The 15,732-nt window shown below is 46.9% G+C and overlaps 1 protein-coding gene across 1 annotated transcript; it reads left to right on the top strand.

The window, feature by feature from the left end:
• The first annotated feature begins 18 nt into the window (after window positions 1-18).
• Window positions 19-15,691, top strand: DENND11 (DENN domain containing 11). The gene is made up of 9 exons (XM_048300140.1): window positions 19-346; window positions 5,652-5,751; window positions 6,799-6,957; window positions 7,645-7,798; window positions 8,039-8,177; window positions 8,647-8,778; window positions 8,963-9,113; window positions 9,311-9,379; window positions 10,479-15,691. The coding sequence occupies exons 1-9, from the start codon at window positions 106-108 to the stop codon at window positions 10,672-10,674; spliced, it is 1,341 nt and encodes a 446-aa protein (XP_048156097.1). The 5' UTR covers window positions 19-105; the 3' UTR covers window positions 10,675-15,691.
• Window positions 15,692-15,732: the final 41 nt, after the last annotated feature.

Below are 15,732 nucleotides of genomic sequence, written 5' to 3'. Positions count from 1 at the left end.
CATCTCGGCTCAGCTCGCTTCACCTCGGCTCGGCTCGCTTCACCTCGGCTCGCTTCATCTCGGCTCAGCTCTGCTCGGCTCGGCTCGGCTCAGCCCGGCCCGGCCATGGTGGAGCGCTCGGACGAGGCGCCGCTGCTGTTCTGGGCCGAGGGCCCCGCCGTGTCGGCGCCGCCGCCCGCGGCCGAGCCGGGCAGCAGCGGCAGCGGCGGGCGGCGGCTCGGCGGCGGCTGGAGCGCGGCTCCGTGGGACGGCGAGGGGCCGGCGGAGGCGGCGGGGCCGCCGCGGGCGGAGGCGGAGGAGGACCAGATCGTGGCCGTCTTCGTGGTCACCTTCGACCCCCGCACGGGTGAGCGGCGCCGGGGGCGGGCGGGCCGGGGCGCGGGGGCCGGGCCTGGGGCTCCCGGTGCCGCTGGAGTAAGATGGATGCGGCCGGGACTGGGCATCCCTTGGGGACCGCTGCCCCCGCATCCCGCCCCCCCGGGGACCGCTCCTCCCGCCGCGCAGGGGCAGCGTCGCCGGACCCAGTGGAGAGCGGCCGGCGGGAGCCGGGCTGCCCTCTGCCCTCACGGGGGACCGCGGCTCCACCGCACGGCTGCCGTCGGCTGTCGGGACCGGGGGCCGTGGGCATTTGCCGAAAACGGAGCACAAGGGGGATTGCGTTTGGTCTCCATCCCGCCGAGAAGTTCTGGCGGGAGGAAGGCGCCGCGTGTGGTGCGGCTCCGAGGAGAGGGATGGGTGTATCTCTTCCCCACAGCGGGTCACGGCACAGGGAGTTTGTGGACGGCGCAGGGGCATCCCCTGTGCCCAGCACCGATTTAGGCCGAGCCTCTGCCCAGCGCTGCCTGGAGGGCACCAACCTGTTAGCAGCATCTTGAGAGCATCCTTCTGTCTTCGTGGAGTGGCGCAGACCTGCCCGCAGCTATCGGTGATGGATGGCATTTGTGACAGGCGTAAATCCGGCAGGCTCGCAGGGCATGATCGCCACCAGCAGCAGCAGCTCGGCTGTGTATTTCTTGGTGACCAGTGTGTTTATAGGCTGGCCTCTGGTGGGATCTCTGGGACTTAGTGCTTTGAAGGAGTGCTGTGATCCAGCAGGGCAGAGGAGAGGGGCAAGGGAATGTATTTTCCACTTCTCACTGCCATATCCATCTCTCTCAGTGCTGTTGGACTGTGGTGTTGTATCACAACTGACAGAGGTTATTAATTTCAAACCTGTAAATCAGCATTTCAGGAAAGCTCTTAACTTTGTTTTTCTAGTCCTGCTGCTCCCACAGTATCCATGAAACAGGATGTTAGGACACAGATATGAAGTTAACACCCACCAACCTGTGAACACAGGTACTACTGTGCATAGGGGTCTGATGTCCTGAGACACATTGTTGGGTCTTTTGGCTGCCAGGCACCAACCTGGGGTTCAAAGGCAAGAGAGAGAGATTCAGGAGCCCATTTGCATCTTGATGTGAGAGTGAGCTTCTCTTTCTTCTCTGGACAGGTACTTCCTTAGCAAATCCGTAGCAAAAGTACTAGAGACAGGAAAGAGGTCTGTAAAGCACAATGAGGTTGGTTCTTCAGTGGAAGGGGAGAGTAACTGACATCCTGCTCACAAGAGGGCTTTGGTAGTGAAGACTGAATGCTGGTCTTGAACTGAAAATCCTAAGGAAGTAGTGAACAGGACATAGCCCCTGGTGTGATGTGCTGTCAGCAGTGCCCACTGTCAGACAGCTTGGCTGCTGTGTCCCAAAACAGCCAAGGGCTTTTGAGAAGTTACCCTTTCATACTGCACCAGAGAGAAGTGTCAGTCTAGAGGCCAGAGGCTCTTCACTCACAAAAATCTGAAATGAGATTGGATGTCATCTTTCCACCAGGAGATGGAAAATGGAGGTGTTTCTCCTAAGTATCCAAAACACAAGAGAGTCTGGATGACTGCAGCAACAGCAGGTTGTCTTTCAATCCGACAGCATATGCCTTCTATGAAATGGTGAGATTTTCTTAGTTGGCAGAAAGCTGAGCTTTCTCAGAAGTTTTTCTGAACCAGCTGTTGCTTTGAATGAAGTCCAGGGAAAGTTGGGCAACAGCTCTTCTCACATCTGATGTGCAGTTAATGCTGGGTGTCACCAGCCTTGGAGTAGTCTGTCAAGTCCAGGAAGATTCAGCCTCCTCCTGCTACCCACGATGGATGATGAATGTAAGGATCATGATAGGGCTGTGAGCAATATACCAACAAATGTCAGCTTTACAGCTGGGGAGCAGAGTGCCCTACGGAGGATGTGGACTTGGAAAAAGGTCATGAAGTTGCAGAGGTGTGAACTTGCTGGGGTCAAAAAGATAATATGGGAATTACTGGTCAACCACATCAGATGGTGTGAAGGACTTCTGTAATGTTTGTAAGGGTATCTGGTCCTTGTGTATGACTTAAAGGAAATCATCCATTTAGTGTCTGAGCTGGAAACCTGCTTGATCCTACCCAGGAACAGCACAGCAGACCTTCTTTGGCAGCTTGCTGAAGCATGGAACAGCTGAATTTCCGGTGGTGGCTGTGCAGGGGGTTATGCCAGGTAGTGTCTCTCCAACTATAGGCAAGTAGATGGGCAAGAGAGGTTTTACTGTAGAAGGATGAAGTGGTGACTATGCTAATAAAGAACATAACAGTTTCCCTCCTAAATTTAGAAGGGCTTGAAGCAGATGAGCTCAGTGTATAGCAGTTGCATGTGATGAGTTTCCAAAGGTAGGTTATGGGGTTGCCAGGTCACTGTTACAGTTCCGGTGTCCCTGTAACCATCAGTGCTCATGTGAGTGACTGATGGAAGAGCCAGAGGCAGCTTCTGAATCAGTGGTGCTGTCCACCTCCAGCGTGGTCAGCCTTGTGGCACTTGAGGAGCTCTCTTCACTGCTGCTGTGGAGGACCTGATAGCAGTCAAGGGTCTGTAAGTAATGGAGAGAGACAAGGAGGGAAGAGAGGGAAGTAATGTGTTTTGCACCAGTGAACATGCAAATAGTCTCTTTTTCTGTCCCACATTTCTTCCACGCAGGAAACGGAGTGAGTGTGATGTTTAGGTTACACTTTCTTCTCCTGTCCTGGCACAACATGGTAGCGTTGCACAGCTGGGGACCCTAAAGCCCTTGGGAAACATCTAATAGTGAGGAGGGCCAGGTGATGACCCCCAAATGCTGGTGCCAATATCTTCTTTGTGAGGATGTGAAAGGGGAAAGAGGAAGAACATCCTTAACTTTGCACACTAGAAAATGAGTGCTGGCTCAGACTTGACCTGAAGGTGGGAGACAGCTTCCAGGAGATCAGATCTGCAGATCTGACTCTCAGCAAAATCACTAGCCTGCTCTCTAACGCTGGGTGACTCTCACTTGGGAAGTTTCCTGTGCACACGAGAGCTGCTTTCTCCATGGGGAAGGACAACAATGCTTCCTGTTTTCCTACAACATTGCTCCCTCCTCCCTCCTCTAGTTTCTCGGGCAGGCTGGCAGTCGTATTGCATCTGGGTGAAGTCTCTCCTTTGTTTGCTCTCCTGTTTCGCCAGACCGACTTTCCTACTTTTTTATCTCTGTGTTTGTTCTCCTACTGCCACGTCGCTCGTGTGTTCATAGGGCAAGGTGGTGTGAGGAACAGCCAGGAGCACAGGTGCAGTTTGCTCCTGACAGATCCCAGAAAAAAAAATAGCTACATGATAGGTGTAGTTTTTGAGGTGCCCTGTAGGGTAAAGATCTGTTTCAAGGCATTCTGTGAATCCATTGCTTCTACAGAACAGGCATTGTTTAAGCCATGTCCACTTCAACATCTCTGCGGTGGATGTGACACCTGACAGTGTTTGTGACTAAACTGAGCAAAGCCAGTTTTCCTTTGCCCTTGATGGCACTCTTGCATATCGATCTGTTAATCTATAGGTAATGACCAATAAGGGATCCTCTGTGGGGCAAGGCTTAAAAGCACATCTGGCCTTAACTGCAATTTCGTGGTTATGAGGCAATAGTCTCAAGAGTTGACTTCCTCACTCTTTCAAGGAAGGGTCTTGTGCCTTTAAAAAACAAACCAAACAGCACCCACAAACCCCAAACAACAAAAGCCACCATCTCTATATAATGTGCGAGCCCTCCAGGGGAGCGCGCGGGCTGCTATGATGTCAGTGGCTCTCTCTGCCAGCCTTTCACATGCCTCAGAGGCCAAGGCGCTGCACAGCAGAGCTCTGTGGTTTCGCATGTGGCTGCACAGGGCTGTGCTCGGGGTCACGAGGCTGCCACTGCTCCCCGGCCAGCCCAGCTCTGTGGGAGAGGTCTGCTTGTGCACTCCAAGCGGGCAGTTGGATGCAAAACTTCTCCTGTTGCCATGCCTAACGCTGTTGGTTTTTTTGAAGTCCTTGCCAGGCAGGGCTGGGGGAGGTCTACTGAATTCAGGATCTATGTGAGAAGAAAAATAGCCTATTTAAATGTCAGTAGCTAAGCCCTATTCCTGTGCAGGCATATACTTGTGCAGTATGAGTAATGAGACAAAAGACAGGCTTCAGAAATGAGGCCTCAGATTTAAATATCTCCAAGAGTTGGCTGAGTGTAAGGCCCTTCCAAATGTACACTGTCTGTGCAAGCACAGCTGGGATGCTCACCCCAAAGGGCAGGGAAAGGAGTGAAGCAGTAGGAAGCATCTTTGTGCTGCATCTGCCATTGCATTATCCTGAAAAATGTTTTTTGCCTTGTTTTTAAAACTAAGCCACATGACTTCAAATGCTGTGGGCAAACTGACAGAGAACGGAAACTCAGTGGGTAAAATCTGGAGCACATCTCAGTGCAGTGGGAATGTCCAGGTGAGCAGGGTGGGCTCTGAAGTGCTGGCATGGGAAAGCATGAGAAGTCACCCCTTCTTTTGTCCATAGTAAACTTGTTGGGCTTGATTTGCTTTAAGGACATTTTGTGACTTCTCTGATATCATCTGTTCCAGGATCAGGCTCCTCAGGTGGCCTTTTCTCCTGAACAACTGCATGCTTTCTGGCTGGGTTGGCAGGTGACAGATGTTTGCTGATCTTGATCTAGCTTGTAATTTATGTACTTTTTGGTTGGTTATTCTAGCATACACAAACACATTGCAGTACCTGGATCACCTCAGCCTCCATATAAAGCTTCAGCTAACTCCTCCTATCCTAAAGAAAATGGGAGAGATTTCAGAAAAGAAGTGATGACTTGGATGACAGCTTACAGGTTTCTGTTTGACCAGGCCTGTCAAGCATAGGCAAAGGACAATATTGGTGGTGGTGTGAGCTATCCCAGAAACTCATCCTAAAGAGTAACAGTCTGTCCTTTGGTTCTTTCTGTATGGGATGGATACTCATGTAGACCAAAGCTTATCCACTGTCAGGTAAAATCGTAGCTGTTCTGTGATTAAGCTTATCAAGTATAAACCCACAAAATAGCACTAGCTTCAGAAATGGCCCCCAATGTCCTGCAGTATCTGTGGGTCGTGCTTTTGCAAGACGTGTGGAGTATTTTATGTCACCTACTGTCTGTGACAGTTTAGGAGTTCAGGAGTTGTGTTAGGGCACTGTTACGGGTATCCCAGTGTTAGAAAAGCAACAACTTGCTGTTGCTGAGGTGTGCATTTTAGAAACAAGTAATGTATTCAAGCTTACCCAAATTAATTTGCTTCTCTGCAGGCAACATGGTGGAATGGTGTTTACCCCAAGATATAGATTTGGAAGGTGTGGAATTCAAATCCATGGCAAGTGGGTCCCACAAAATCCAGTCAGATTTCATGTGAGTACATCTGAGCTATATTACTTCTTCCTTTCTTAGCTATGCATCTACACCACCAGCTCTTACTTCAGAACATGCAAGAAAAATACCATCTAGGAAGCTATGGTTTTGCAGAAACCTGCTTGCTAAACTGTTTCTAGCTGAGCCAAGGATACTTTCCAGACACCTTCATATCATATTAAGTACCAGCTAGCTGCAGGTACCTGCCGTGTGACTGCTCTGCCTGTGGAGGCCAACTGGTGAATGGGGCAGGCCAGCTTTGGTGTGCAAATCTTAGAGTGTACTGGGCAAATGATCTGCACTGCCACTATTGGGACTGTGAACAGAGGTGTAGGGTGAAGGGGAAGGAATGGCAGAACTAAAATAGGAAGCATTTTGCAGGAACAGGACTTTGAAAAATGTTCTTAACTCTGCCAGGGCTTTTGGTTCCTTTAAATGTTGTTATAAACAGGTCTCACTCACTTTCTTTTTTGCTAGCTCCTTCAGTGGAAACACGTAAGAAGAATTTTCTGCATTCTGCTAACCCAATGTTGCAATGCAGCAATGTTTTGCAATGAACTGCAGTGTCACAATTCCTTCTGGTCAAGAATAACAGTTACTTTCTTAAAGGCACGTGTACTGAACCCTTTCAGTCAGAGTGTGCTTCAACATGCTGGAACCCAAAATATGACCAGGTAGCTGGACTGTGCTCAGAACTGCATTCACTGCAGGTTTCTTCCTTGGAGGAAGGGCTCTGCACTGACTGAATCATGCATTCTGTTGGTCTTCCTTCCAAGTTATTTATTTACTTGCATTCCTTACCAGCCTGTGACATGGCTAGTAGGGGCTTTAGTAGGAACTCTTGCCTTAAATATTCTGTCTTGTTTGTGAGAAGACTGGGGCACCCAAGGCCTGTTCTCAGCCCTTCAGCTAGCAGGGTGGGATTTCAGGGAGTTCCTTACAGAAGAAACTATGTTCCCAAATCAGTATTTTTAGCACTCAGTTACTTACCTTTCTTCCTCTTTCCTCTTTTTAACGTTAACCCTTCTGTCAAACCTTTGTCTCCAGTTATTTCCGGAAAGGGCTCTGTTTTGGCCTGGCCTGCTTTGCCAACATGCCTGTGGAGAGTGAGTTAGAGCGTGGTGCCCGCATGAAGTCCGTGGGCATCCTCTCCCCTTCCTACACCCTGCTGTATAGGTACATGCACTTCCTGGAGAACCAGGTCAGGTAAGTTCCCTTGGGAATGAGACTGGCTGTTCCCCACCTGGGAGAGGTAATGTTGCTTCTACGGAGAGCAGTTTTAGACAAATGAGAATTTGGCAACAATGCTGTGCTGTGACTTCCTTGACTGGCTATTTCTCCAGAAAGTGTTACAGGTTCACAATGTGAAGGAGACAAGGAACTGATTAGCAGCAGTCTGTTCCCTCCTAACGGGCTACTCAAATGCTACCCAAACCCTACTTATTGTATGCAGACACAAGTGTCACAGGGAGAGTTCAGAGAACAAGAAGTTCTTCCCTTTTTCTTCTTCTGAAAACCATTTTACTAGGGGCTTACAAAAGGCTTCTAATTGTGTAATGGTGATCCTGGCTAGCTGTGTGCTTCAGCTGTGTAGAGTGGATCTAGAAAGGAAAATGGTGATGGTAGAAAAGAAAACTCTTCCTACCTGAGTGTATTTCAAACAGGATCCGTGCTATGCACACCCCAGCTCACTGCCTGTGTCAGTCCTGTGCATGTTCTCTGGCTGCACTGAGAGCTGCTGGTGGTCCTGATGCTTCTTTAGCCCCCTTGGATGAGTCCCTGAGGTACCCAGGATCCCTTTTAGCTGGGAGAGCAGATATTTACTGGGGGCAAGGCACTCAACAAATAGTCTGGAGACACTACAGGTCTCCCCTTTTTTCCTTTCTTTTCCAGACACCAGCTGGAGATGCCAGGGCACTACTCCCATCTAGAGGCATTCTATGATGACAAGAAAGGAGTTCTCCCTGATAGCAAGGGCACCCCCAGCTCTCAGCAACCTGTCCACTGGCTGCCTTCCATCCACAGATACATGTACCCAGAGATGAAGGTGAGGCAGGTGCCTGAGGCCTGCAGGAATGGGCAGAGGGCTGCTGCTCCTTGCTGGTGCCTCATACTCCTTTATGTAAGCAGTCACTCCCACGCTTTGTAGGCTGCTTTAGTGAAGATTTTGTTACTTGGACTGTTGCAAGCTGTGTGCTGGTCTTGCTCCCACATTTAGACTTAGCATCTGTGCATGTGTCCCTGTTTCACCTCTGAGCTGTTTTCTTCCCTTTCGCTCCACCTGCAGATCACACACCCTGCTGGCTGTATGTCTCAGTTCATCAAATTCTTCGGTGAGCAGATCCTTGTCCTCTGGAAGTTTGCCCTGCTGCGCAAGCGCATACTGATATTTTCACCACCCCCAGTTGGAGTTGTCTGCTATAGAGGTATGTTTCCAGGGACACTGCAGAGCTCTGATCTAGTAGGCTGAAGCACTGCAGAAATGGCTGTGAGTACTGAGGGGACAGACGTCATGCAGGTCTTCAAAATCCATTGTGACCATTCCTCGTGAAGATACCGCTCAGTCTGCATTGACACGTTTCCTACCAAATGCTTTTCTTCAGGCCTCATGAGTAAGGACACATCTGGCACTGTCAAACTCAGTTCCTGTCAGCACAGGATGAAAAGAGCACTGACTGAATTTGTGGATTCTAGAATGTGGGATTCCTACGGGAGAACTGATTATTTCCTATGCAAAACAGGATGTCATCACTTGAGAAGTTCTGGTGTTCAAGGGCATTTCAGAGTTCTGACCATTGTTTTCATAGACGCATGTGGGAGAACGGGGCAAGTGGGATTCAGAGTGTCCTTGAGGAAAACCAAAAGCATCTCAGGATGTACTTCTCTTGTCCACAGTGTATTGCTGCTGTTGCCTTGCAAATGTTTCTCTGCCTGGTCTTGGAGGAACTGTCCCAGAGTCCAAACCATTCTTCTATGTGAATGTGGCAGACATAGAAATGCTGGAGACAGAAGTATCATACGTGGCCTGTAAGTATAATGGATTAGGCGTTTTTAGCCTCGGGCTGCAAAATGTCTTGAGACACCAGGCTGTAGAGTAGAACTGATGAGAAATAGGTTGTGCATGGAATGACTAACTATGAAAGCAGGAGAGAACAGTTGGTCTGCTGGGAAAGCAACATTCTGCTCTGAAAATCTTCTCTGATTTTGGCAGGTACAACAGAAAAGATCTTTGAGCAGAAACGAGATCTCTATGATGTCTATGTAGACAACCAGAATGTGAAGACGCATCATGAGCATCTGCAACCACTCCTGAAAATTAACAATGCCGACAAGGAGAAGTACCGACGGCTCAATGACCAAAGGTAATCACGGACATCTGGGTGGTCCTGATAGGAGATGTGGGATAAAGAGGACACTGCTCCTTTGAACTTTCCTCCTTGTAGTATTTCTAAAATATCCCACTGGTTGGTTCAGCTCATCTCTTGAAGGTGCTGGTCATCTCATAATGCTTTGAGGTTCGTAGTAGGTATGGGCAATTAACCTGTCTCCCTTTTCTCAGGCAGATGTTAATGTACTCTCAAGAAGTGGGTGAGGATTGCAGCTCCTGTGAAGAGGACCTTTTCATCTTGTGAGTGGCTACCTCTAACACTTAGTTGGACACTGTTAGTTTTAGGGAGCCTCTTGCACTGATTTCGTGTTGCACTGGTTTGGCATATTATGAAACATCATGTTTGATGTAATTCCATAGTCAGCTTTCTTCCTCTAGGGTTCAAAAAACAGACTGGCTCTTCCTCTTCAGATCATCTTCCTTTCATTTTGAGAAGCCAAAATGTAGTATCCACTGGGGTCTCTTATGTGCCAGGAGGGAGAAGTGAATTTTAAAAACACAATTAGAGATGTAAGAATGCCCTCCAATTTTTGTAAACATAAGCACTATAGGATTTTTCTTGCCAGAACATTTGGCTCTGGAAAAGACAATGTTCATGGGAAGCAGGCACTGTACCATGCTGGGGGTGGTACACTGTGGAAATAAGACCTGCGTGTGAAGGACTGGCCCACTGATGTGGCTGACTTCATACTTGGCAAACAGAGGAACCAGAACTGAATGTAGAGTAGGAGGTACAGAATTAGATAAAAACCACATGTCTACCACCTCTGAAGCCCTTCACTGCCTGTTGCTATTCACACTCTGCAGCAGGTGAGAAGTAATGGGATGAAACTCTGTGAAGGGCTGTCAGGGCAGAGCTCTGATTGTTGAGCTTCACAGGCATAGCCAGAGCTCTTTCTGAATAGCTTTGCATGTTTCTAGGAAAGCAACAGGTAAGAAGTAGCTCTCACTGGTGTTTTCTGCACCAGTAATGGAGAATTTATTTACCCAGTGGCTTATCAGATGGGTGACAACACTGTTTCCTCCTTTTCATTATGGGAGCTGTAGGCATGATGTACCTGCTTGGTGACCACAGATCACACTTTAGCTGATAACCTGGCAGCTTCTGAGGGAAATGCCTCCCACAGATGGGAGCAGCACTGTCAATTAAAAGTTACTACTTTATCTTTGTTTATTCTGGGTCATCCATAGAGTGAATGGAAAAGTACTACAGCGTCACCTGAAAAGGATCTCTGGTGAAAGGGGGTTAAATGCAGTTCTGGGGCTCTGCTGCCTGCTTGTAAATACACTGTCTGTTTGGAGGTGCAGTGCTATTGCTTTCACTGACTTTACCCTACAGGTTTTTCATGGAGCAGAACAACCGCATATTCCAGACACTGATGGAGGTGTCAGCCAGCCAGGATAAGACACTGACAGCTGACCATGCACGAGGCATGGGCCTGGATCCCCAAGGGGATCGAAGTTTCCTTATGGACCTCCTGGAAGTGTATGGCATTGATGTTATGCTAGTCATTGACAACCCCTGCTGCACTTAAACCAAGGGCAAGAGAGATGGGGAGCAACGATCACTTTTTAAAGACTACCTGACATTGCTTAGGAGGATCACTGGAACTCACCACAGCCACAGTTATTTAATAACTTTATATGGAGAGTATTTATAATTTTAAAACAAGATGTGATTTTATTTTCTCACACTCAACTTCCCACTGAGTACCTGCTCTAGGGTTCCTTGTGGTTTTGTCTCCCTTTCCCTTTCATTTGTCTTTTTTTGTTTTGTCTAGCTAGGACCAGTGGCACCTTTGCACCAAACCTCACTGTTGCCAGTGATAGCTAGGTTTTGGCCTGGCCTGGATACCTGAGGGCTGAAGACTTCAGGAAAGCACTTTGTTTGATGACAACCAATGTGAAATGCTATAGCTGAGCTTTCAGACTTGGCTGGAAAATCCTATTATCAACTCCCCCTTCCACTTGGGGACTGAAGAGAGCTTCAGCACAAACTGTTAATGGCCCAGTCTCATAAATATGTCCTACCAGTTTATTGGTGGGGACAGTTAAACCAATGATAAGAACCGGGACTCCTTTAAATATTCCTCACCCAACTTGAAGCTGAATTGGAGTAAAGCCACCCTTCCCTGTAAATGGCAGAGGCAAGTTTGGGATCGGGGATGCTACAGGATCTTATGACTTTGCTTACTGGAGCAGCATGCTGTCACTCCCAGCATCTGAGGTGGTCTCAACTGGCAGAGACTGCACCTACCTGTGTCATAGCTGGAGAAGAGCACCCTCTCTCCTCAATCCATCCCACCACTTCCTTTGGTTTGTAGTTGCGTCACACCTGCTTCTTTGGTTTAAAATCTTCCAACCAGCAAGATGGTCTCCCATTTAACAGGGACCAACACCACTGAGCCGCTTTTCAATCACTTTGTTCTCCAGCCTCAGCTCGGATGGTGCTAGGCTGGACAGGGTAGAATGAGTATGCTTTAACTTATGTCACTCGCCCTTCCTTTGTAGCTGATGGGACTTGTTGCTCCTTTGCTTTAACACTGTCTGCTAATCCTCCTTTTGTTGAGCCTTCAGCACTGCCTGCTGCTATCCCTGGCTTTCCATGTGAGAGAGACAACAGACCTTTCAGCTGGAACAACTGAAGTTTGCAGGAGGTTCCCTTGGAGTTTGGTGTTCTTAACTGGCACAGCTGCTAGGAGCAATGTTTAAAAGCAGGTCTTTCTTTTTTCCTGGGCAGAGCTGTAGAACTAGATGAAACAGGTATTTTCTTATGCTGTGGAAAGAACAGGATTCAATTCATGAAGGACCAGTCATTACCTCCAGGAAGGGTATCCCAATAAAGAGTAATCCCTTTGCCGTGCAAAATCCAAGAAGGTATTGGGGGTTCTAGGTGTGACATACTGCTTTGCCCCAAATCCTTCAGCCAGTAGCAGTATCGGCTTTAAGCAAACTGTTCTTCCTGAACTGTGGCTACAGCTAATTAGTTGCTGCTTCTATCATTATAGATTCCAGCACCCTTGGAGGCTTTCTGTGCACTGTAGGAATGCAAACTGTAGCTGATGTATCCATTTGTCCTAGCATTTTATAGGATGAGACAGAGCCTGACCCACCAACGTCTCACCCATGCTAAAGCAGGCAAGCACCTTTTGGAAACAAGTGAAGCAAATGTTCTCCAAGTATACCCTCTGTGGATTGTTTCCCTTAGGAAAGGAGGAGGCTGGCTGTCCTGTATTTCCTTGAAGGCTGTCTGCAGCAAAGGGGTAGTTTTGCTTGCTGTGGATACAGTTGTAGTGAGGTGTGGTATTGGGGCTTCACATGGCTTGTTGCACAGTTCATTGGTATGAGCTTCAGCGTATTATGTTCCTGCAATTTGCCTGTCTCTGAGCAGTCACTCCCCTGGCTGCTTTTTCAAGGCTTCAGATGTTTTTGTACAGAGGATAATATGCTGCTGTTTGTACTGTCAATTGCTCACAACTGTAACATCATCATCCTTAGAAGGTTGGGGAAAAAAAATGTAGGAAGAGGTAAAAACAGCTGAGTATCATTTAATGAAAATACCACTCTCTTTTCCTTAAGAAATGGCTTTGTTTTTAAATTGACACTTGAAGTATAATAGTGGCCCACAATCTGCACACTTTCCTCTAACTTCCACTTTAGTTTTAACATGCTCTTTGCAGTGATGGACCCTGAGGAAGCATAGCTGCCCTCGAATTGCTGGCACTTCTTCAGACACCAAAACCAAAAAAAACCAGAACTGAAACGAGTCTCTAGCAATTTTTCCTCTCACTTTCTTGAAGGTTTGCTACGTAGCTTAGCTGTGGTCAGTTGTTAATGACTCTGTTCTCTTTGTCAGTAGTTCTTTTGCTAAACTAAACAGAAACAAACCTTTGATTTGGTGTTGAAATTTTACAGTCACTGCAGTCAGAGGCTTTCTAACATCCTACATTAGAGCACTGTTGTTTACAAGCTGTTGGAACATGAGGTCCAGTAGACAGCACTGCCAGAGCCCACCAAGTAGAACCTCTGGAAATTACTATTTCACATTTATTAAACCTCTACTTTCCAGAAATTAGGTCTTCAGTTGTTAGTAGTAATATGGGTGCAGAAGCATCAAAGCAAGCAGATTACTGTAGAAGTAGCTTCCATGTGCTACATCCAGTTGGATGACTGCAGCCCATTTTGTTCTTCTTTGTAATTTTGTTCTTCCTTGTAATTTTGCTTCTCTACCAAGTTTCTCTTGGCAGGCAACAGCTACAAAAGTCAGGAAGTTGTCCAACAGAAAACAGAACAAGACTTTTTTCTCCTAACCCTTCCTTATTTGATTAGCTGCAAAAGTGTTTTCACCTGCACTCCTTTTTGAAAATATACTGCTTTTATTGTTGTCACATGTGGAAAGTCCTCAAGAAATGGGTAACGGGTACATAGTAGAAACAAATTGTTATAGCTTGGGACATGAAGGACTGTTCTGTGGAACCAGTTTAACTGAGTCTTATCTTTCCAGGAGATAACATAATTCAAGGTAAAACAGTTATGTGCAGATATTCAAAATCCCCTCCTGGGCACTCAATAGGTGCTTTGTTGCATACTAGCAGCTGGGAGACAGCTACTGGGTGTGTTTCGAATCAAAAGAGGGAGGAAAGTATGGCGTAAGATAGGATATTGCTGATTTCTCCCTTTGAAGTACTTTGCCTTTACAGTGGTACCTTCAGTTTCTCGGGTGTAATGCCTGTGCTCCATTGCTGCGATCAGAGCCCAGGTTTGAATGGTGGTTACAGTAACCAGGTCTATCCTGTGCCCCACTGTGTTCTCCAAAACTCCAGTCATTGGACAGCCATTGCAGGTTCTCAGCTGGTACTTGCCTTTAACCAGGAGAACAAGAGCTTTGTAACTGCATCTTAACTCAAGCTGCACTAGAAATGTATAATCAAGCAATGAATTATTACTACTTGTACTATCTGCACTGAAGGGTAAAGCTTGTGAGAGACATAAAAGCTAGGTTTTCAATCTGAACAAGCAACACCACGCCAGATATTTAAATCATGCAAAAGTCTTCTCACTGCAAAGTTAGGCCAAGCTGCATAGAGCCAAGTACAATAAAGAACTATAATGGATACTAGGAGAAAGGCACTTTTTGGAATCAGAATTCAGATTTATCTTACAGATATGCTACTGCCTTCCTTTCTAACATACATGAAGTACTTACTGCAGTGTATCTTACAGCCTATGGTCATGACTGTCACAGGAGGTGAGCTTGCCTGTCCACCATCCTTAGGGGCAGAAGAAAGTTCCATCACCTTTTCAAGAGGAAGTAGCTTCCTGTACAGGTTATCAGTAAAGCAGGGTTATGGTGATACCCCATTTTAACACCTGCCAAAGTTAATGAGCAAAAACCTAGGAGCAGCTGTGGCCCTCCTGGCCACAGACTATGCAAGGGACAGGCATGCTTTGCTCTGGGAGGTGGAAAGACAGTGGCTTCTGGAACAGCAGGGCAAGAGCACTCTATCCTAAAGCAAAACTCGAGGTAAAAAGTATGCACACTAACCCAAACTCTCATCCTAGCCATTACTTATAAGTTAGTTGGTGTCTTCTTCCCACCTTCCCAAAACCAGTGGTGTAGTGGTAATGGGAAAAGACATCATCAATATCTTTTACAACAGACTAAAATGTATTAACATAACAGTGTGATCTGTCTAAAACAGAGGGTACTAAATGCCTGTGAACCAGGATTTTAGATCTTGGTTAATGTAACATGCCATTCAAATGGGAATGTTTAAATGTGGTCAGAATAAACAGGTGCCTTGAGCTGGTCCATCATTAGGTTGTTATCCTTCCTTTTTATTTCTGTTACAGTATTTTAAGCCCTTCTAGAATGGACTGTAAGTTGAAGCCAGGATAAGTGTTTTCGTAAGTGGGACCTAGGATTCTACTCCTCCTTCCTGTCTTGGAGTTTATACAAAGAGAGTTTTTTGTGTTGCTGTCAGACAGAAACATGAGAACTGAGTCCTTTCCTCAACACTGTAGATAGTGGGTTCAGCCCCTGCCTATTTTATGTAGTGTCTATCTCACACCTCCCCTCTGAATGTTGCAATTCAGAGGTCTAGAATTACTCTATACTGGAAGAACTCTGAACTGCAGAGGAAGGAGAAAAATTACTTGAATGGTATTTATACAAGCTACTCAACTTATGCTGATATGAATATTTAAATATCAGCCTGTGTCTCAGTTGATCCTTGGTACTTTAACATCAGAACAGCATCAATGATACCAATTCTGAAGGGATCTCTTGGTTACCCTCAAGCAAGGAATCACATTGCAATGGGAGCTATGGAAGAGAACTAGTGATTTTCCCTGTAAAATGGTACAGATGAACAAGGAGCCAGTTCTCACCATCTCACCCCTTGCAGCAGGCTGGTTGTAATTCTAACAGCTCTGATGTTGTTTGCATCTTGCAGATGTGTGGTTGCTCCCATAGGCCTGTGGCTCTGTAGAGAATCTGCTTACTAAAAACATGGGTATTTTTTAATACAATTAAAGCTTACCTTTTTGAAATGGCTGCTGCCTTGTCTTTCCTGCCACTGGAGAAAAAAACA

Source organism: Corvus hawaiiensis, chromosome 4 (genome assembly GCF_020740725.1).
Source record: "Corvus hawaiiensis isolate bCorHaw1 chromosome 4, bCorHaw1.pri.cur, whole genome shotgun sequence".
Classification (NCBI taxonomy): Eukaryota; Metazoa; Chordata; class Aves; order Passeriformes; family Corvidae; genus Corvus; species Corvus hawaiiensis.
Note: the sequence above shows the minus strand (reverse complement) of the source record. Positions and strands in the feature narration are given on the sequence as shown.

Bases quoted from the DNA above. Each gene is read 5' to 3' on its own strand.
- DENND11 (XM_048300140.1), top strand. From the start codon at position 106: ATGGTGGAGCGCTCGGACGAGGCGCCGCTGCTGTTCTGGGCCGAGGGC. The intron at 347-5,651 runs GTGAGCGGCGCC...GCTTCTCTGCAG, and splicing joins CACCTTCGACCCCCGCACGG to GCAACATGGTGGAATGGTGT. The intron at 9,114-9,310 runs GTAATCACGGAC...CCCTTTTCTCAG, and splicing joins CGACGGCTCAATGACCAAAG to GCAGATGTTAATGTACTCTC.